The 22,716-nt window shown below is 40.8% G+C and overlaps 1 protein-coding gene across 8 annotated transcripts in view; it reads right to left on the bottom strand.

The window, feature by feature from the left end:
- Positions 1 to 448: 448 nt before the first annotated feature.
- Positions 449 to 22,716, bottom strand: part of LOC307009106 (connector enhancer of kinase suppressor of ras 3-like) — an 80,864-nt gene continuing 58,596 nt past the window's right edge. For 2 of the 8 annotated variants that reach the window (XM_079632553.1, XM_079632554.1), the window contains exons 16-25: positions 10,871 to 10,924; positions 10,705 to 10,744; positions 10,427 to 10,596; positions 10,129 to 10,202; positions 9,879 to 9,950; positions 7,486 to 7,547; positions 7,294 to 7,412; positions 4,357 to 4,711; positions 3,965 to 4,161; positions 452 to 1,118 (exon numbers count right to left, since the gene is read on the bottom strand). In XM_079632553.1, the coding sequence (XP_079488679.1) occupies positions 975 to 1,118; positions 3,965 to 4,161; positions 4,357 to 4,711; positions 7,294 to 7,412; positions 7,486 to 7,547; positions 9,879 to 9,950; positions 10,129 to 10,202; positions 10,427 to 10,596; positions 10,705 to 10,744; positions 10,871 to 10,924 (1,287 nt within the window). In that variant the 3' untranslated portion in view covers positions 452 to 974. Of the gene's footprint in view, positions 1,119 to 3,964; positions 4,162 to 4,356; positions 5,437 to 6,409; positions 7,413 to 7,485; positions 7,548 to 9,878; positions 9,951 to 10,128; positions 10,203 to 10,426; positions 10,597 to 10,704; positions 10,745 to 10,870; positions 10,925 to 22,716 lie in introns of all 8 variants that reach the window. The other 6 variants (XM_079632555.1, XM_079632556.1, XR_013799957.1 and 3 more) reach the window with 5 other exon arrangements.

Here is a 22,716-nt window from a genome sequence, read left to right as displayed (position 1 = left end):
ATTTCTGAAATACATAACTTGGACACAGTCACCTCTGATAACAGATCACTCTAAATTGTAATGTGGACACATGCATTTTCTGTAAAGCTGCTTTGAAATGATATTGTGAAAAGCACTATACAAATAAATTTGAATTGAATTGATAGATTACTCTAAATTGTAATATAGAAACATACATTTATCTGTAAAGCTACTTTGAAACGATATGCATTGAGAAAAGCACAAAAAAACAAAAATGTGAAAATGTACACACTTTGTTCTGAATAAGCTGTGGATTACCAAACAACTTTTCATTTACAGAAATACATATTTTAAATTACTTTAAAAAAACACGAGATTTGGTTATTCAACAGTCGTGACAATAACACAATAATGTGGATGCCTGATAAGATTATTTATGCTATGAACCACACCCAGATATTTGTAATATAGAAATATGAAGCTGCTTACTAAAACTTTGACATCATATTTTTATTCAATAAATATATCTAAACAGATGTATTTACAATAATTAGAAAAAAAAGACAAACTATACAGACTGCACGTGATCAGCACTTTAAATTACTACCCGGTTAACTCCTTGTTTGCACTGAACGCAGACTAAAAATATCAGCAATAAAAATCACTTTTTGACTGAACATGTTTGGTTTTCCATGACATCTAAAATTATTTAAAAGAATGTATCTTAACATCAGTGAGACATCACAGGTTTGGAAAAGGTTTAGAAACAACAAGGATTTTACAACAACTTTACATTTGTAACAGACTGATTTGACATCAGTAAAAAATGAATAGAAAAAGGAAAGAAATGGTAGTCTTAGATCAAATATTCTCTAGAGGGTTATAAATCTTACATCTAGTTATGAAAATGTATTCAATTTGTGCAGTGTTTGTGTTCTGGTGTTTACTCTTCAGTGTGTATAGACGGTTATGTTGAGGGAGGCACAGCTGAGGCACTAGGGGTGTTCAGGGGTTCAGTCTGTAGGGGGTGCTTTAAGATAAGGTCCTCGGTCCTGCAGCAGAAGAGTGTTGGTCTCTTTCCACTCCCTGAATTTACTTGCAGTGAGAGCGGAGTCAGCCAGTACCTGCTCCAAAGTCAGTAGATCTGCTTCTTTAGCCTAAATCAAAAAACAAAAAAAAATTTTTTGGTTAAAAATAACTTATGATATAACACAGTCTATTAGCCTAATAGCAAATTGGATGAACACAACATTGGTGAAATTAAATTAATATTAATTTCATTTTTACAAAATATGTACTAAAAAAAGACTAAAATATGCTTTATCCATCCAACTCTGCTGGTAGATTTTGGAATTGACATAGTTCTGCCAAGTGTCAGTAACCTCAAATTTCAAATGATATCTGATTAATTTTCTACCATCATTAAAAACTGTAGAAACGAACACATAAGACGGCTCCGTAAACAGCAAAGATATGTGTGTGCAGCTGAACTTTTTTCACTCTAAAGGCCTATTCACACCAAGCATACATTTTTAAATAAAACCTAAAACCTATTCAGATCAAGTTTAATTGGAAAAGAAATGAAAGAACCAGCAATAATCTCTACTGGTCCTGAAGATGGAGCTGCTGTTTTTGCATACAACCTTTTTTTAGCACAAGCCTGAAACCGACGTATACAAATAGTTGCAGTTTATTATCCCTTTTTACTACAGGCATACCTTTTTAGAGTCCTCTAATAATATATGTGCATAATAAACATGCATGAATATAATCACTATATGTGCAAATAATCACTACATAAACATAAAGGCAGACACACTCCTGCAACAGTGCTCTTATATTTGTCCCATGCTCAAACATATTTCTCAATTACATCATGGTGCATAATAAATGCAAACACTGAATTTTGAACACTACATTCGGACTAAATCTGCATTAATTAGTCTAAAGAACAACTTTCCCTACACTTTACAGACTTAATTACAAATTTCAATGTTTTCTTTTTATAATATTTTTGTAATTAGCTGATACATCATGTTGTATTTTGTATTATGTAATATGCATAACCTCATATTTTTCCATTTATATTCACTCCCGGTTAAAAGTCTGGAATAATGACGATTTTTTTAAAGTCTCTTATTCTGACCAAAGTTGCATTTTATTTAATAAAAATACAGTAATATTGTGAAATATTATTACAATTTAAATGTAGTCTGTAGTCCCCTGTAGTCAATACTTTGATCCCTTAAAACTGATCTTTGATAATCAAAATGACACATTTAAATGTTTTTTTCCTGAGAAAATAATTTCTGCATGCCTTACAATGGCTTGAATGTAACTCTACACCCTCACTTCATTTAGTATACACGGAATATGAATATGAAAATGCAAATTAGTCCCCGCCTCCACTCTATCACACCAACTTGGACTACCTGATCCACTCGGCAAGTGGAAATATTGGTTTCATTCAGCCAAATATGTTTGAACCAGAAACTGATTCAGAGCGAATTATACAGGCAGGCGTTGTTCTACAGGGGTGTCGAGGCTAAGCACCATCAAATGAAAGCAAGAGCACCCTCAGTTGAGACTATAACAATATCATATTGACGAAACAGATTTGGTAAACGCTCCAGTGTATATTTGTGTTTCCACTCTGGAGAACATCAAATGTCTCTATTTACAGTATGTGTTTTTGCAACAGTGAGCAATGTAACCAATCACAGACATGTTTGTTGAACACAGTGACCAATCAGGGGTGTTTAATTTAGTCAGAATCCAACGCTGGAGTTTTTGTTCAGTGCCGAGTTCTGCATGCTCGCGAATCCTAACATTAAGTGTAGACACGATGTAAATAAGAGATTCATTGTGCGACAACTTCATTGATTATAACTGAACTTTGTAAGATCACAAACTAAGATGAGTGACAGCTTTGTAGTGATTATAAAGCAGGGGTGTCCAATCCTGCTCCTGGAGGGCCGTTGTCCAGCAGAGTTCAGCTCCAACCCCAAATAAACACACCTGACCCAGCTAATCAAGGTCTTACTAGGCATACTAGGAACTTCCAGGCTGGTGTGTTGAGGCAAGTTGGAGCCCAACTCTGCAGGACAGTGGCCCTAGTTTGGACACCCCTGTTATAAAAGGAGCTGTTTTTGTGTGCTTTATAGGCTATAATCCATTCAGAATTTTAATAAAAGTCGACACATAACGTTAATATGATTAGCATTTGGCTTGAATACGTTATCAAACAGCTAATTGCTAATTGCAGTATTGCTAATGTTACACAAAGCCTGTAAGTAGGCTACCTTCTAAAAATCAACATCCTTAAAAATAATGATAGGAAAAGCCCCACTCCACACATTGGTTGGTTGGTTACCAGTTTGTGACGGTAGGAGAGTTTCTTAACTCTCCTTGGTTCACTGCAGTTTAAAGGATAAAATGCTCAGCTTGTCTTAAAGCATATTACACAATATAGACATAAACAGCATTAAAAGCTTGATTTTCACCACAGGTGGACTTTAATTTATTTTAAAATGTAATTTATTCCTGTGATCATAGCTGAATTTTCTGCATCATTACTCCAGTATCAGTGTCACATGATCCTTCAGAAATCATTCTAATATCTTAAATTGGTGCTCAATTATTATTGTTGCTCAATTATTAATAATAGTATCAATGTTAAAATCAGTTTTAGCTGCTTCTGGAAAGTAGGCCTACTTCGTACTGGTTTAACCCATTCATCCAACAACTGTGTTTGTTGGAGTTTGTTGTCTTGGAATATGTATTGTTAGATGGATGATAATACTGCTGTACAGATCAGGTCAAGGTAATTAAATCACAAAATATAATGTGCGACCCCATGCTTAGTACACACGCTTGGTACTATTTCCCCCCCTAACTTATTTCACAGTTGATGTAAATAGGCCTTAATACTTACAGACAAAATTGTAAGATTTGAGGAAGAAACTTTTTCATACGTTAGAAAAGGTTTATCTGAACGTCTAACCTTTAGAGTGCTGTTGAGGGTTCTGATGAGATGTATCTTCTCATTGAGCATCTGGTTTTTGCAACGCTTTATAAAGGAGGTTCGTAATTCCCATTTTGATGATGGTTTCCGCTCGCCCGTTGGAGACAGGCTTGCTCTTTTCAAATGCAAGTACAATCTTTCCATCTCATCATCAGTTCCTTCCTGTCCGTCTAGAGCTATTAAAACAATTATAACTTTTATAGCAAGAGTTATGTTTAAACCTAAGCTATCAGACTTCCATGAAAGGTTTTTTTTTAGATAATAACAAACATTTCTAATATCCTCCAAATTGATCAGTAGTCATGTCACTGGCTGAACAATGTCATTTCCAATCTGTTTATGATGTTTAATTTGTTCCCCAACTTGCTTACTTTCAGGTCTGGTGTCATTTGAGGTCAGCGGCGGTTCTGGTTCCTCTGGCTCTGTGGATATGGCCATAGGTGTTGTGGGTCTTGATGAGCATTCAACGGGGCCTTGAGACGTAGCAGTGATTTCACTGCATTGTGAGGTTTCCTTTATTGTGGGGTTCATTGCATGGACCACAGCAGAGCAGATCACGGTTTCCCCAGCAGTAGGTGTTGCCTGTGAGACAAGGTCTAACCAAGACCGTCTATGCTTAGCCAGAGAGGAGGCAGAGCTGTGGGAGGTCATCGTACTGACGGGGGAGGATAGGGTTCCAGTGGTTTCACTAGGAACAGGGGAGGAATATGGAGGAGGAAGGCTTTCCTAAATGGGAAAGATACCTCAGAGTGAGGGGCAATGTAATTCTCTATTATAATATATCTATGGTGCAAATGTCTTGAAACGTAGTTCTTTTATATCAAGGGTGTTCAGTCCTGCTACTGGAGGGCAACTTTACAGCAGAGTTTAGCTCCAACACACCTGCCTGGAAGATTTTGGTGACACTAAAGATCCTAAGGATTTCAGGTGTGTTTAATTAGGGCTATAGCTAAGCTCTGTGGTTGCTTCTCAATACTCAAATTAAAGCCCAATTTATACTTCTGCGTCGAACTTACTCCGTAGCTATGGCGTACCCTGACATGGACCTCTCCAAAAATGTAACAACGCGTCAATTCTATGCGGACTGCAAGCTCTGTGATTGGTCTGCTTGACCCTTCACTGGGGTTTAACATCCTCCCTCTGCATGTGTAATTGCACATGAACGCGGACAACAACGCAGAAGTATAAATGAAAACCAACGCGTAGCCTACAGTGTAGAGGCTACGGCGTAGGTCCGCCGCTGAAGTATAAATCAGCCTTAATGCTTCCTCGTTTCCTCACTCCTACGTCTTCCAGACTGTGACCCAGAAACCGATTCAACTCAGCCATCTTGAAGTACATCTCTATTCTCTAATTGGACCACGAGGAAGTGAGGAATGAGGAGCAAGGAAGCTTCCCGAGGAGTCAGGAATACAGGTGTAGGAAATACAGGTCTATTCTTCCCTCGCACCCTGAGACCAGGGCCGGATTAAGAGTTCAGAGGCCCCTGGGCACAATGAATAAATTTTTAATTGTCATCATTTACTCTCTCAAGCCGCTTCAAACCCAAATAAGTCTCCCTCTTCTGTTGAAAATAAAAGTTATTTGGAAGAATGTGGGTAACCAAACAGTTGATGTACCCCAGAGACCATAATAGTTTTTTTCCTACTATGGTCAATGGGGACCAGCAACCGAGATAGCGTTGGTTAGCCAGACTTTTGTGTTCAGCACAAGAAAGAAATTAATACATGTATGGAACAACATTAGAGTGAGTGAGTAAATAACGACATCATTTTTATTTTTGGGTAACTATCCCTTTAAGGACAAGCGGCAGCATGTTTACTATTAGGGCTACTGTCTCTTTAAGACCTGCCCGCGACGAGTCTAATATACACGCATTTGACAAGCAGATTTTTTTTCTTTTTTTTTTCTACTGTTCTTTCACTTTAGACATAACCAACTTTGTTTATGTAAACCTTGAGTGTATTTGACAGTATTAGAGCAATAAGACTCGAAAGATAACTTAGTCCAGTAACAGCCGCTGCGCTGTTAGACAGGCGTTTAGTGCATGTGCGCGTCGGCGGGTGTAAGTTAACGTCATTGCGCTCAGAAAAGCACTCGTTAGAACAGCGCATCAGCAGCGAATGACATGTTTAACCGGCAAGGCTTTAAAGCACATGCAAATAATTAATTTGTATGAACTACAGTGTCCCGTTCCTCTGCATTTCATGTGAATATACGTCGCGCTGTACAGTATGTTGAGACGGAGGCGCCAGAACTACAAACTGATAGAACGCACGATCCTACGATATTTCTTCAAAAGCAGATCGTGGAGACATTTTAATTATAATATTTGACATAATATTTGACGGTGCCCAGGGCCCCTTAGATGTCCTGGGCCCCTGGGCAATTGCCCAGTTGCCCTAATGGTTAATCCGGCCCTGCCTGAGACACGAGGAAAGGAAGCGAGGGAAGGAAATGAGGATGCACAAATAAGAAATGAAAAGCACCCATAACCTTTCCTTCAATTTGTCCTCATTTTCTTTCCTTGCATCCTTCCTAGCACCCTAAGGGGGGTGTAGCTGAGATGCGAGGTAAGGAAACAAGGGTGCACAAATTAGAAATGAGAAGCGCCATATGTTTGTCTCAATCAGCTCCCTAGCTTGTGAATCAGTATGTCATGTACACGAATTTGGGAACTGGTAAGGACCCTGGCTCACCACACGTTGGGACACTGATCACTATTTCCGGTGACATGACAAAATCCTTGTTGTACATCTCAACTGGTATTTATGAACAACAGCATTACTGACATTATTTTTTAAAATGTTTTTTAAAGTACATTATGATAGATACTTTGGATGTTACATATACCTGCAACATTCAATCCACAAATTATTAATAAACGTTAGCTAGATTATGTTTAGTACCTGTCTAGCGATGTATGTTCATGCTGAAATCTGCTGGATAGTGTCCTTCTCGGAGCAGGATTGAACACACCTGTTCTGTATCATAATAGCTTTGTTGTATAATGCCCCTTTTCTATTCTCATATCATTGAATTATACCTTTAACCACAGTGATGGTGACTAAAGTAAATATTAAAGATGGCAAATTTTATTACACAAGTGACATGGCGTTATTTATTGAACAAGTCCAATCAAGGTGTAAATTCAGTGTTAATTTAACACCTTAAAACTACTGTCAACCATATTCTTCAGCTGTGTGAATGCAGACAATGTGAAAACAGTGAAACTTGAAGTTTGTAGATAATGTATTAATCTTTGGCAGGAGGTCAAGGACACATATATTATGCAACTGTGAACTTACCTGGTGTGCAGCAGCTGATGGACTATTCACAATTTCTACAGCGTGGGTGTGGTGCTCAGAGTAGGGTGGAGGAGGTGTGTTAGTGGACTCCTCGTGATCACTGGCCTCACTGTAGCGTTCTGTGCAGTAGAAAAACAAAGATGCCAAAACATTCTAAGGAATGCTTGTAACACTAGTAGACTTGCCACTTACCAGCTGTATGGCCCTCTGTGGGATCATACTGGATAGATGCCAGACCAAGTTTATTTAACCATCTGAAATAACAAAACATAACAAGTTACCAACAATGACACACAGGACTGTCAAAATGAATGTTTATACAAGTGATTAATTAAAACTGTCTAAAGCCCCATTCACACAGCACTTTGAACCCGGCAAATTGCCGGCAAATTGCCGGAACGCCTTCTGTGTGAACGCAAACACGACCCGGGTTTAATGCCGGGATCGATGCCGGGTTGGGGACCTAGTAACATTGCCGTGTTCAGACCCGGAACGCGCGCTGTGTGAACAAAAGCCAGGACAAATGCCGTAAGGGGTGTGTCGTAGTGATGATGCACGAGCCTTCGCAATGACGTAGTTATCGTGCGACTCTGTTACTCTGTTAGAAGAAAGTTTGTGTTCGTCATCGATACAAGAAAGAACGAAAAGATGTCTGCAAACTGGACTGAAGCAGAGACCCGAGAGCTCCTTGCAATCCGCGCCGAAGCTGAGATCGTTCGCCAGCTTTGTGGAACGGTACGTGATGCGTTAGTGTACGACCGAATCCGAAAAAAAATGATCGTCGTCTTTTCGACGCGTACCTTATACGTCACATCATAACGTCACGCGTCTATCCGGGACATACCCGGGTTGTGTGTGAAACGCGCTCTCTGATTCCGGCAAATCACTGGCAGTGTGAATGAACCATTTTCAAACGAACCCGGGTCAAATCCCGGGTCACTTTATCCGTGTATTTTCCGGAATCTCTGTGTGAAAGGGGCTTAACACAATTATTTTTATACTTTCATTCAAGTTTCCTTCAGTTTTAACCTCATTCATCTTCCTTTAACTTTAACCACATGTCACACATGTAAACAAAAAACAAAGACAGGTCAGCCAGCTCAATGTCAGCAAACCCAAACACGCTAAATGAATGAGAGTAGCTTCAGCTCCTGGTAGGGTCTCCCTTGGCAAATTGGTCCCAAGTGAGAGAGCTTATTGACAAAGAGTGATTCAATATGTCCCCTATAGAAACATTGATATGTGATTTGAAAGTGATTTGATAAAAGAATGAAAGACCATGACCGGTAGAAGGACACCAGGGCCCTCTCCTGGAGCCAGATCTGGGAGAGGAGCTCACAGGTGAGCACCTGATGGCCAGGCTCTGGTCCAGTAAGGCTTAGACCGAAATAATAAGGTGGGGCCTTTTTCTTTTGGGCTCACCACCTGCAAGGAGAAGCTGAGAGGGTCCCACACACACAGGATACTGTGGCTCCAGCTAGATATAGTTGGCCTCACCTACATACAGCTCGGGCGCTGGAGCCAAACTCCTGGATAGAGTTTGGATTATAGAGTCACCCAGGGTGAGAAAAAAATTGCCTGACTCTGCGCCATGGGGGACATGCGGGAAAGACTCTGACTGTGTTCTGTTTACGTTATGTTATTCCTTCATCCCGAGGAAGGCTGGAGACACAGAGTCTGAGTGGGTTCTGTTCAAAACTGGCTGAAAGGTTGTTAATCTGAGAGCAACCCAATGAGAATCCATGCAGAAGGACTTTTGTTCGGCCTCAAAGAGTTTGTAGCAAATGGCTTAGTTGAGGGAAGCATTGTCTGATGCTGGCAGTTGTAAGTCGGGTAGGGAATTTGCTAACCTCACCTGGTGATATAATCGGGAGGGTGAAGGAAACCTTTGAGGAACTTCTGAACCCTGAGGATAATACCTCAAAAGAATAGGCAAGGTTGGAGGAATTGGGAGAGTCATCACGCATTTTCTGTTGGAAGTCACTGAGGTAGTTAAAACGTTCAGAAGTGGCAAGGGGCCTAGGGTCGCCGAGATTCAATATGCTGAAGAAACTGAAGAAAAGTCCCTGGATGTGGTCAGGATAGCACCTGGAGATTGGAAGACAGGTGTGGTGGTTCCCATATTAAAAAGAGGAGACTGGAGGGTGTGTTTTCCCACTTCTCAGCCAACCTGGGAAAGCCTGGTTGCACGCAGAATACTAGAAAGGAGAATCCGTTCAATCTTCAAACCTGATCTGGAGGAGGAACAATGCGGATTCAATCCTGAACATGGAACTGTGGATCAGCATTTTATCCTGGCAAGGATCCTGGAGGGGGCATGGAAGTTTGCTTATTGACACTAAATGTGTTTTTTGGACTTGGAGAAGGCTTACGACCATGTTCCCCAGGGTGTTTTGTGGGGGGCGTAAGGGAGTATGGGGTACCAGGGATGCTTATGGGTGCCATCCGGGCCTAATGACTTGACATGACTTAACTATCTATATTAGTAGTTTATACAAAACATTACTGTAACTACTGTAAATACAACCATGGATGTTACTAAAAAGAATATGTTTTTTTTAAAACTGATGTGTCAATGGGCTTACAAGTTCATGTCCTCATTGCTGTCAGCTGCAAAGTAAAACATCCTGACTTTGGGATGGCAAGCTTTGATCGCACTGTGAGAAACACAAAAAAGTGTGAAGGGTTGTTCAATTGAAAGATATTTTATAATCATCATGAAAAAAAAAAAAACAGTAGAGGAAAGAACCATGTTATATTCTAACTGAAGGCCCTTTCATTTGGAAAACAAATAATTTAAGCAATTAAAGAGAAAATTAACAGAATGCCACTTACTATTTTTTCTTACATTCCATTGCTATGTCAATTACAAAATCAGTCAAATTTATGAAGCCTTCTGCTTTTTCAGCCTGGGAAAAAACACAAAACAATTTTTTTTGTGCAATATATATATATATTCATTATTATCAAGGCAAAGAAAAAAAAGATTAAATTTAAATCATATTTTCAAAATATTGCTAAAATATCTAAGAAAATATGTTGTGCTGACCTTTATAAATAATATTCAATTACTAGAAAAAAAAAACAATAGCATGATAAGATGTAGGCACATAAATGGCATTCAGATACTCACCACTTGATTTGTGTACCAGAAGAGAGAGGTTTTCTTTAGCACAAACCAATACTTTTTCCACTTAATTCCCAGAAATCCCTTCCCCTCTTTTTTCCTATAGAGCCAGCCCTGATAGTCCACTGGGTCCAGATCTTTTACTGAAACTCTCCTTCTGCTCATTCTTAGACTGCCTATTAGAACAAATGTTTAAATGCCACAATAAAACAGAAATGATGATACAGGAAAAAAAACAAAAAAAATATTTTAATGACAAGTTGTTTGTGTAGTGCAACACATACCTCCACAATTCTTCTTTTTTGACTTCTGTCTGAGAGACACCTGAAGACAAATGCATATGAAATATGTTAATATTATAATGACCACACCCTGTCTTGTAATCATGATTTCTGATACTATCACAATGCAGACAAAAATATGAATGTACAATAGGTTCACAAGAATTACCGGATTGTACTCATCAGCCGCAATATGGGGAGCCAGAGAAATGGGGAAAGAGGCCTGGAAAGAGACCAAAGCAGACACATTCGGTGATCATTAGTGTCAGTCTCAGTCAGGGCCCTTGATAGCACTTTATTTTACAGTCCTGTTCGGCATGATACTATGTATTTACTAAAGTCATAACAATAACTGCTAATAACTAGGTATTAACCCTGAACCTGATCCCTAAACCTAACTTTTACCCATTTTAGTCCAAGTATTTACCTTATATTACTCAGTACTTTTTTGGGTAATACACTGTACACTGCACATACTTTACAATTTAGTGCGACAGTGCATTCAGAAAGTATTCATACTATATCTATAGCATCCAAAAAAAATGCTTTAAAAAAATCCACACCAGATTTGTGATGCTTTTCACATCTGGATTTGGGGATTTTCAGATAATTTTCTCTGCAGATCTTCTCAAGCTCTGTCAGATGGGATGGGGACTGTTGGTGGAGATATTCAGAGATGTTCACTGAGTTTAAATCCAAGGCTCTGGCTGAGCCTCTCAAGTTTGTCTCTAAACCACTCTTGCATTGTCTTGGCTGTTGGAAGGTAAACCTTCAGCCCAGTCTGAAGTCCTGAGCGCTCTGAACCAGGGCCCGTATGTATACAACTTCTCAGAAATGCTCTTAAAAATAGTTTTAAGCTAGTGTCAAAAAAATTCTTAGTAAAAATTAGGACTTTTCTAGTAGGAGACTTTTATAAAGAAGCTAAAAGCAACTTTCAGTAAAAGTCTAAGACTGATTCTTAAGTGCTGACTGAAGTGTCACTTAAGTGCTGCAAACTAAGGACTACAATAATGTCAACCCAAAATGGCCGCCCTCAACATAGATATTATATAGAGACTAGATGCCCTATTGGCCGCTGGGCACCGAGAAATACGGCCGCCATCTTAAACCGGTCGTACTCCTAGTTTCGTTGCTTAGCAGCAGTTAGATTCCAGAGCACTGTGGAGCATTTTCCTGTTCTAATCGGCGGACCATCGCAATATAGGGCCCGGGATTACTTTTCACATGTAATTTTTAACATTACCGTACTTTTGGTTGTATTTTGTGAATAGAATATTACCAGATAATTGAGAAGGAGCAAGGATCTTTGATATTACTGTACTGAAATCGTAGCCAGCTAACGTTAGCTAGGCTATGTTTACTGCATCACTCGACATGGAGAGGTTGGGTAAAGTAATAATTACAAGAGCTTCTCGGTAATCAGATACAAGCATTCAACGGCCCTGTAGTATAAGCATATATAAATATAGGTTATTTGTGTTTGCGCACGTGATATCAGGAAGCAATCTATGTAAGTTAATAACTTTAACTTACCTGTGTAACGTTAACTTTAATACACACATGACGGCGATGCGCAAATCGAGTGTGTGTGAGTGTGAGAGAGAGAGTAAGTGTGTGTGTGTGTGTGTGTGTCACATCATTATTGTTTCTTCAACTTATTAAAATATCTTACTTTACTGAAACTATCTGTTTCTGCTTCTTTATCATATTTATAGTGTGTGATTTATAAAATACCTTATATCCTACATCACATATTTTGATTTTGGACGTCTGGTCACTTTATATCTGATATCAGAATATTATATTACTGTTAAGCCTACTATGAATATTAAAATATGCCGAACCATGTGTCCTGTATCATAGCTACATGAATGACATTTGCAGAAAAAAACCCCGCGTGAAAATCAGTTCGGTATTCAGTGAGATATGATTAATTAAATGCGCTGACAGCTCATTGCACCTGCCATACAGATTACACTGAGTGGAGCGGGTGACCGGTCTAAGATGGCGGCCCCACGGCTCGACCGCGCTAATAGGCAGTAGCGGTCGATAGGGCGTCTATCTATATGATGTCTATGGCCCTCAACCTCTGAATCAGGAAATAGTGAGCCCGCAAGGGTGAGGTCACTGCAGCACGACACCAATCATTTAATGTAATTATAATAAAATCACACAATTAAGACACTGAAACATTTATTTCAATACTTACATTTACTTTAACAATTCAAATAAATTCAAAATTAAAAAGTTCTACGGAATCATTTTCTATTGATATATGTCTCCTCATTTACAGTTGGAGTGATGATGCAAACATGAGAAACATCAGCGGCTCCAACAACTGCAATTCTCATAAAAGTGGCTTGCTTTTGCCGCATGGTTAGTAGATCAGTTGGGAAGTCAATGAACTGCCATATAGTAGTGGCCAAAAGTGTTGAGCAGCCTATGAAACATATGAAAGATCAAAATTCACTATAAATGCAAATGTATTAAAGATTTTGTAAACATATTGCGTAGTTGTGCTTTGAGTCAATTGTTTTATTTGTGAAGACACACTGAAACATACCAAATTGTGCAAAGAACAAACGCAAAACAAGAGAGAACCAGTGAACAATAGTGCTATAAGACCCCGCTTACTGTGGACTGATGGGCCCAAGTCGCCACCGGTCCACTGCTGCATTTTTCCAGTTGCCAAAAATGCCATTATTACTTTTCATTACTACAGTCAGAGAATTGATTTTTAGAGGGGGAGGAGTTATTCAATTTCTTACAAGGTCAGTTACAAAAAGAATACCTTAACGATCAAGTATCGTTTAATTAACTCCCTGTCATCATATCTTAATATACATAACATAATATACATAACTCCAATACATTAAATGGTTGTTGGAAAGTGTGTGTCTCATCCTCTTTGCTGCCATCTGGTTAACTAGGTTAGGATACCTCACCAGCACTCTTAAATCATTTAGGAGCTGAGACCTAGTCTTCACACTTAGGAACCATTATAAATCACACTTAGTAATAAGCTTAGGAATAAGAGTAAAATTACATCATTCTTAGAAATTTGACAGACTTATGACAAAACATTGAGTGGCTTTATACATACGGCCTCTGGTTTTCATTTGCTCATGATCAGTCCAGATATTTTGGAGGTGAAGAGCAGTGCCTAGTTACCTAGACATGACAGAGAACCTTTTTTGTCACAGTCTGAGGCCTCATCTACATTATTCCGGATTCCGTACACATTTGAAAATGCCGTTTTCTTTTAAAAGACTCTCCGCCCACACTAGCATTTCCAGAAGTTTCTTATCCACATTGAAACGTCAGAAAACTGTGAACGTGGTTTCACCAAGTGCAACATGTTCCTGCATCAACATCTTTGTTGATCCTGGAACAACATTCCAATCAACCAATCAGATTTGAGGGACAAGTTAAGAGTTTATTTCAAGTTTTGGCTTACAACCGCAGCGTTATGTGCTTCTACATCAGTGTTATTTATGGGTAGTGTTAGGTTTAGGGGTAGGGATAGGGTTAGGTCTAACATTTTGGACAGGAATGTTGTTCCAGGATCAACAAAATATGTTGATCAAGTAATATGTCTTGGCAAAATCATGGTGACGTTGGAAATCACTAAATTCACTTTACTGCGCATGCATAAAACCTCATAAACGCTTACTTGGATTATACAGACGGAACAAACATAATAAAGTTCTCATGCCATTCTTCTGGCAGGAGCATTTTATTTGCAAAATATCTCACAATTCACTGATGTGTCAAGGTCGCACTCAGTCACCACCGCGACTGCTCTCATGTTTTGCCGCAGGACAGCAAAGACCCGCCCCCCTTAGTTACTGTTGCTATGTCCGACAAGCTACGCCCGCTCTCTCAACACACCATGTTCTCACGCAGTGATAAATACATCGCGGAGCAGAGAGGAGACTGACAACGTGCTGGCAGACAGGACAGACCAGTTACTTTTTGGTTACTTTTGATATTAAACATATTAAACAAAGTCTCACCTTTCAAATTTGGTCCTTTTTTAAAAAGAAATTGAAACAATAAATACCGTTTTGTGGCTCTTTACTGTGTCTGACAGATCACTGTAGTCATCAGTTAAAGCTGCTCGTGAACCGATCATCTCTTCCTTCTAGTTAATTTATAGCATCAAATAAACATGAATGAACATAAGGAGGAATGTTATTTTAACCGCGGAAAGGCGTCAGTACACTCCGCTTCTCAAGTTCAAATCCTCCCATGTTAATCTACTAACTATCCTGACTGCTTTGTCAGACAGAATGGTGGATGGCGAAGTATGATTGGTCAGATCACCTCTCAATCAAGCTCCCTGCGAAGGGTCAATTGTGAGTAAATTCTCAGTCATCTTTGCAGGACTGCAATATGAAGTATATATGAGTGCACAATGTAACATCATTGGCAACAGTGTGAAAGTGAATAGCACATAACAGGCACGATATTAGTATAAACATACATATTCAATATGCACCGCATGACTCATCACGCGTCATTGTCATTGTTTTCAAAAACCTCCGTTTTCACAGTTCACATTACAACGGCATTTTCAAATTGATCCACTTGGGAACGCTTTTTCAAAAACTCAGTTTTCTCAGGACAAAAACGCCATCTCAAGTGTGGATGGAAGGCCAAAACGGAGAGAAAAAGATGTGTTTTCAAATGAAAACATATTACTGTGGACAAGGCCTGAGAGTCCTGCAAATTGCGAGTGGGCTATATCATTCCTCTTCATCGAGGAGAGGCCAAGATCCGTGGACTGTTGCAGTGATGATTGTCTTTCTGCAAGTTTCTCTTACCAAGGCCCTTCTTCCCGGTTTGCTCAGTTTGGCCAGACGGCCAGCTTTAGGAAGAATCTTTGTTGTTCCAAATTTCTTCCATTTAAGAATTATGAGGGCCACGGTGCTCTTAAGAACCTTTAATGCAGCAGAATTCTTTGTATCTTTCCCCAGATGTCTCGACACAATCCTGTCTCTGAGCTCTGCAAGCAGTTTCGTTGACCACATGGTTTAGTTTTTACTTTGATGTATTTTCAGTTTTTAGACCACAGGTGTGTGTCTATCCAGATATTGTTGGATTTGCCACATATGAACTCCAGTCAAAGTTTAGAAACACCTAGAAGATGTTTTAGAGAAATGTAATGCACCTGAGATGAATTCTATAGCAAAGTGTCCGGATACTTATGTCAATGTGATATTTTCTGTTTTCATATTTTTAGTGGTATATTTAATGTGATGTCTTTCTTTATAATAAAAAATGCAACTTAACAAAAACTTTGCCATTATGGTGTTGTCGTGAAAGAGTAGAGGCAGTCGGATCCATTCGCAGAGCTTTATTTTAACAGATAACAAAACACTGACAAGAAACAAGGAAACACGAGGAAAACATGCAGCGTGGCAAAACAAGACTTCACCAAGTGTAATAGTGAGCGTGAGGTATAAATGTGTGTGGAGCTGTGAGTGAAAACTAGATGCAGGTGAGAGGGTGATCAGTGGCAACAGATGTGAGAAATTAGTCCAGAGTGTGTGCGTGAACAGTCCAAGGGAACGAAGTACAGGGGAGAAGCGCCCTCTCGAGGCACTCGAGGGCAATCCAGCCAAACATGGTCACATAACCCCCCCTTTAAGGAGCGGCTACCAGACGCTCCAAATAAAATCCAGGCGGGGGGCAGAGCGAAGACTATCCTGGGGGAGGGACGGAGGGCCAGGCCCGTGCAGGGGAACGGGACCAGGACACAGGCAAGGCGGGCCTGGGCCATGGAGCGTGGGTGACCAGGGCGGAGCAGGATGTGATGGCGGCCAGGGCGGAGCAGGATGTGACGGCGGCCAGGGCGGAGCAGGACGTGACGGCGTCCATGTAGGCGCCGCCTCCATGGCCCTCACAGGGTACCTCCTGCCCCCCCCCAAAAAATACTTGGGGAAATCAAAAGGCTCCCGAAGCTTGAGAGGCGGGACCGGCAGGGCGAGGCGCAGAGGCGGGGCCGGCAGGGCGAGGCGCAGAGGCGGGGCCGGCAGGGCGAGGCGCAGAGGCGGGACCGCCAGGGCGAGGCGCAGAGGCGGGGCCGGCAGGGCGAGGCGCAGAGGCGGGGCCGGCAGGGCGAGGCGCAGAGGCGGGGCCGGCAGGGCGAGGCGCAGAGGCGGGGCCGGCAGGGCGAGGCGTCTGGGAACGCCCTCCGGAGCCTGGCGAGCCCAACGAGTCCTCCTTCTCCTTCTGCGACGGCGCTTCACTGGGCTTGACTCATTACAGGGTGCACTTGACTCACAGGATGCTCTGGACTCACAGGATGCTCTGGACTCACAGGATGCTCTGGACTCACAGGATGCTCTGGACTCACAGGATGCTCTGGACTCACAGGATGCTCTGGACTCACAGGATGCTCTGGACTCACAGGATGCTCTGGACTCACAGGATGCTCTGGACTCACAGGATGCTCTGGACTCACAGGATGCTCTGGACTCACAGGATGCTCTGGACTCACAGGATGCTCTGGACTCACAGGATGCTCTGGACTCACAGGATGCTCTGGACTCACAGGATGCTCTGGACTCACAGGATGCTCTGGACTCACAGGATGCTCTGGACTCACAGGATGCTCTGGACTCACAGGATGCTCTGGACTCACAGGATGCTCTGGACTCACAGGATGCTCTGGACTCACAGGATGCTCTGGACTCACAGGATGCTCTGGACTCACAGGATGCTCTGGACTCACAGGATGCTCTGGACTCACAGGATGCTCTGGACTCACAGGATGCTCTGGACTCACAGGATGCTCTGGACTCACAGGATGCTCTGGACTCACAGGATGCTCTGGACTCACAGGATGCTCTGGACTCACAGGATGCTCTGGACTCACAGGATGCTCTGGACTCACAGGATGCACTGGACTCACAGGATGCACTGGACTCACAGGATGCACTGGACTCACAGGATGCACTGGACTCACAGGATGCACTGGACTCACAGGATGCACTGGACTCACTCGGTTCAATCGGCTCACTCGGTTCAATCGGTTCACTCGGTTCAATCGGCTCACTCGGTTCAATCGGCTCACTCGGTTCAATCGGCTCACTCGGTTCAATCGGCTCACTCGGTTCAATCGGCTCACTCGGTTCAATCGGCTCACTCGGTTCAATCGACTCACTCGAGTCGGCTGGCACGCGCTCAAACTCCGGTTTTACTGGCGAAACCTCCGCTGTCTCTGGATTAGCCAACTCAACAGGACCAGTGTGGAATCCGGACTCGAGGGATCCAACACGATGAGTGGGTTTGGCAGGAACGGTATACTTGAAAGCCCCTCTGACGGTTATCAAGTGAGGATCAAACAGTTTAACAAGAAGAGTCCTTAGTGGCGTGCGGAATGAGAGAGAGAAATCCGCCGCATACGAACCTCCCCGGCGCAGGGACCAGAGCAGTTCCTCGGGATCCTCCTTTCCTGCGGGGAGTTCAAAAGCCTCTCTGAATCGGGCGATAAAAACGGCATAAGAGGGGAACGAAATTCGACCTGGTTCCCAGAGCGCGCCTGCCCACTCCAGAGCCCTTCCAGTGAGCAGTGAGCAGATGAAGGAAACACGGTCGTAATCCGAGGTGTAAAACTGGGGCTGACGATGCATATACAAGATGCACTGCCGAAGAAATCCCTCACATGCCACAGGTGAGCCATCAAACTTCACAGGGAAGGGTAATTTTGGTTTGCTTGAAGCCGAACTCACGCTTGATGTGACAGGCGCAGGTGTAGCTGGGGCTTGCGCTTCATTAGCGGCCGCGCTCTGTTGAGTGAGGGTATGAACAGACCTCACTAGTTCCTCCGTGAGAATCGTCAACTTGACGAGCTGTTGTTGGTGTGTGACCAACACAGATGCCCGGGAACGAACCTCGGAAGCAAGACTCCGGAAGTCTGCTGGATCCTGGTTTGGTGAAGTCTTCTGTCGTGAAAGAGTAGAGGCAGTCGGATCCATTCGCAGAGCTTTATTTTAACAGATAACAAAACACTGACAAGAAACAAGGAAACACGAGGAAAACATGCAGCGTGGCAAAACAAGACTTCACCAAGTGTAATAGTGAGCGTGAGGTATAAATGTGTGTGGAGCTGTGAGTGAAAACTAGATGCAGGTGAGAGGGTGATCAGTGGCAACAGATGTGAGAAATTAGTCCAGAGTGTGTGCGTGAACAGTCCAAGGGAACGAAGTACAGGGGAGAAGCGCCCTCTCGAGGCACTCGAGGGCAATCCAGCCAAACATGGTCACAGGTGTATGGAGTCTAGACTGACGTGGGAACTAAATTGTGTAGCATTGTCACAGGGCTTAATTAATTGTGATTAAAATGTTCTGAGCTGATATAGAAAAGCATTGACACTATGAAAATGACAATACTTATCTGTTATGTAATAAAAATTGTGCACATCCGTTAGGAAAGCTACATCTATATATGGCCACTAAAAGAGCTAACATTATTTTAAAAAACTGACATGAAAAACTGTTACAGAATGTCACAACCTTTATATATATTCTTTATTAATAAACAAATTATCTTTGCTTTATCAACCTCAAAAACTGTATTCACAATAAAGAAGCCATGAAAAAGAGTAGAACCGAGGGGGTAAAAAGATGCAAGCTAAGTGAAACCTATTGCTCAATTTCCTCAAACTTCACAAGTTCCTCTTTAAGGTATAACAGAATAGCAGACAACTTGAATCTTCACATTCAAATATATCATTAGGTTTTAGAGACATGTTTCACACCTGATAATTATACAAAAATGAAGGTTTGCTGCATGCAACAGAACACGCATAAAATTTACTTATTCAATTTGCATATAGTGTAACCATAATAAACAAGAATATAGGCTCCAATAGTGGGTCTTATAAGTGACACTATTCAAGTGTCAAAATCTGCTGTCTATTTGTCTGTTTCTAAAAAAATCTAAGTAATTATTTAGAAGTTTAGATGAGATCATTTAGAAGAGACATTTTAAGCTCTCGAGCCTGCAGTCGACAATAATACTGCTTACAGTATATAATATATTAATACATGATCTGTTTTACCTGTTCACCAGACTAGACCAGGTGGAGTGTCTGACCGTCCGCTTTCACACTCTGAAATGACATGTAACTGTCCTCCCACCACGATTAATATAAAGAGGTCGAGCACACAGCCGGATCATTTTAGAGAAAAAAAGAACTTCTGCTTGCGCAAGACACATTTCAAAACATCCTCCACTTCTTATTCTACACACAAATAAGGGCAGTAAACACAATCCCATGAAAGCTGATTATGTATTTATATGTTAAACTGTTACTGGTGAATGGTTTTCAGTGACCACTGATTATAATATTCATGAATGAACCAAAACATCTGTAGAAAAATAATAAAGCCTTTCAGATTTATCAAAAACACAAAACAACTATGCAATTATTTAGATTGTTCACATGAGTGCACATTAGTATGACATGTGCAAATAATGTATCACATTATGTAACAACCAAGAACACATTGCAAAAATGCGAGAACACAGACTTTGTTTACTGTGTTGATATAAGTGCAGTAATTGTCATTGAAAAAAGCAATGCCTATCATGATCTTCATCTACCTGTCCTCGACCTAAGCTCAAGCTTCACTCCTCAGCACAATCGTAACCCCACAACTTCAACAACAGAAACTCTTTTAAATCCAACTTAACAGACCATTAATCATCAACAAGTTCCCTCCTTCATTCATCTTGCCCACACACAAAAAAAATATAGACAATTTCAACATTTACTCTCTCAAATGCAAAGCCACTACCAAGCCAATACCATTTTACAATTTCAAACTGAATGTTCAACAACTGTTTTTCCTTAATTGGCAAAACTTAAGCAAACTGAACAAATGGCAAACACATAAACAGTGACTGTTTATTTCCAGGGTTTTCAGAAGTGAAGTCTTTGCATTCCTACTGGCTCCAAGAACAAAAATCCACATCTTTCCAACAGAGGAAATAAATAATAAGAAGATAAAAATAATAAATAATAAGAGGCAAATGAACCAGTCAGAAAAGAGAAATTGGCCAAACTATAACAAGTAACAATAAAAATAATAAATAAGAAGAAGCAAATTAACCAATCAGAAAAGAGAAATTGGCCAAACTATATAAAAAAAAGAAAAAAAAAAAAGAGAAAGGTTGATTATGTTGCTAAAAAAGGTCGAAACAGTGTGGAAAGGGTTCAGTGAATTAGATATATATCCAGCAATAACACATTTAAATAAATGTAACTTGAATACTATTAATAGTATAACACGCATGGCTAAAAAATCCTTGTTATGTATGATTATGCATGTTATAAAAAAGTATAAAATTAAACCATATAAAACATTTTTGACAATGTCTCTTGTCTTGAGAACACAGTTCAATGTTTTTGTTAAAGGGGTAGTATGATGCCCTTTTCACAAAGGCTTTAGGCAAAGTCCGGAATAGAGATCGGCTTCGAGTATCAATATATCAATATACCCTTTCCAATCAACACAAGAATGCGCAGTAATCTCTGACAATTTATTCCAGATATTTGAATCAAATCCACAAATTTGCTTGAAGAACCAAATCAGCCCAGAGAACAGTTATCACGATTAAGATCTGGCATCTGTCAAATCATCTCAGATTTAATAAGCAAGGTACGAAGAATGGACCCCTGTTCCTGTCTGCCTGTGTTTCTGATGTTTGTTTCTATGGTTACTGATTATGTTATGCACCTGTCTCTAGTTCTGTTGATTAGCCTAGTATATTTAAGCCCCAAGTTTTCCTTAGTCCCTTGTCTAGTGCTTACGTTATGTTATAGTGTGTAGTGATATTGATAACAACATTTTTTTATGCTAATATGGCACAGAGTAAAATGGCTATAGACTTTAATAATCATAGAATATACACTTTAATAAAGCAAATAAAATATTTTCACATCCAACATCAGCTTGTTTTGCTGAATTGAAGAGTTCAGTTACCAGAACTAACCACAAGAGGTTCACCAAGTCCACAAACTGCAGAGGTTCAGATTATTTGAATGTACCAGGGACACAATATTACCAATAATATTATGATACTGTCTGTGCTTTGAAAGATATTGGTGAAATTTGGTCGTCTACAACCAAACTTTTTTCTCCCACAAATCCCATTTTTCAGTGTTTTTGTAATTATTAACATTTATGTCTCAGCTGAAATGGTGTCCACGTGATTGAGAAACCATATCTCTGCTGTCTATGACTTCATGGGATTAACTCAGAGGATAATTTCTCACAATGTTCTGTTCAGATGATTGTCACACCACTTAAATAAATATCCCCCTGAGGGAAAGCCATGTCGCTGCCCGACACAGAGGGTCCATTCTTCTGCTCTCTCTCTCTCTCTCTCTCTCTCTCTCTCTCTCTCTCTCTCTCTCTCTCTCTCTCTCTCTCTCTCTCTCTCTCTCTCTCTCTCTCTCTCTCTCTCTCTCTCTCTCTCTCTCACTCACTCACTCACTCACTCACTCACTCACTCACTCACACACTCAAAGCAAGTGCTGCTTCTACAACAGTGTTTCTCACTGAGTATTCAATAGGAGGCTGGCACCAGCATTACCATAAGTCATTGTAAAAAAAAGTCTTGTTTAACTTTATATGCCCAATTTAAGTTACTTTGGAGAAATATACACACATTCACACTCAAAATACATTTGATATTTTGACAACTAGAAAAACCTAGTCCTTAACAGAGTTTGGCTGCTCCCTTTCCCCCACTGGTCTCTGTTCACATTATATTATATTGGTTCATTCACACTGCCAGTGACATTTGACATCAGAATGTGATGTGTAATGTCTCAGCAGCATCTTAAGTTTGCGCTTGTGCATTTCTTTCCTGATTCGATCATAAACTAGTGTATCGCGTGTTCCACTAAGCTGCCAAACAATCTCAGCCCCTTATGCCCCTCAACCCCTTATGCCATTAGTCCTGCCTTTTGTTCACACAGGGCGTGTTCTGTTTCAC

This window comes from Phoxinus phoxinus (genome assembly GCF_949152265.1).
Source record: "Phoxinus phoxinus genome assembly, chromosome: 13".
Taxonomy (NCBI): Eukaryota; Metazoa; Chordata; class Actinopteri; order Cypriniformes; family Leuciscidae; genus Phoxinus; species Phoxinus phoxinus.
This window is presented reverse-complemented; position numbering and strand designations above follow the sequence as displayed.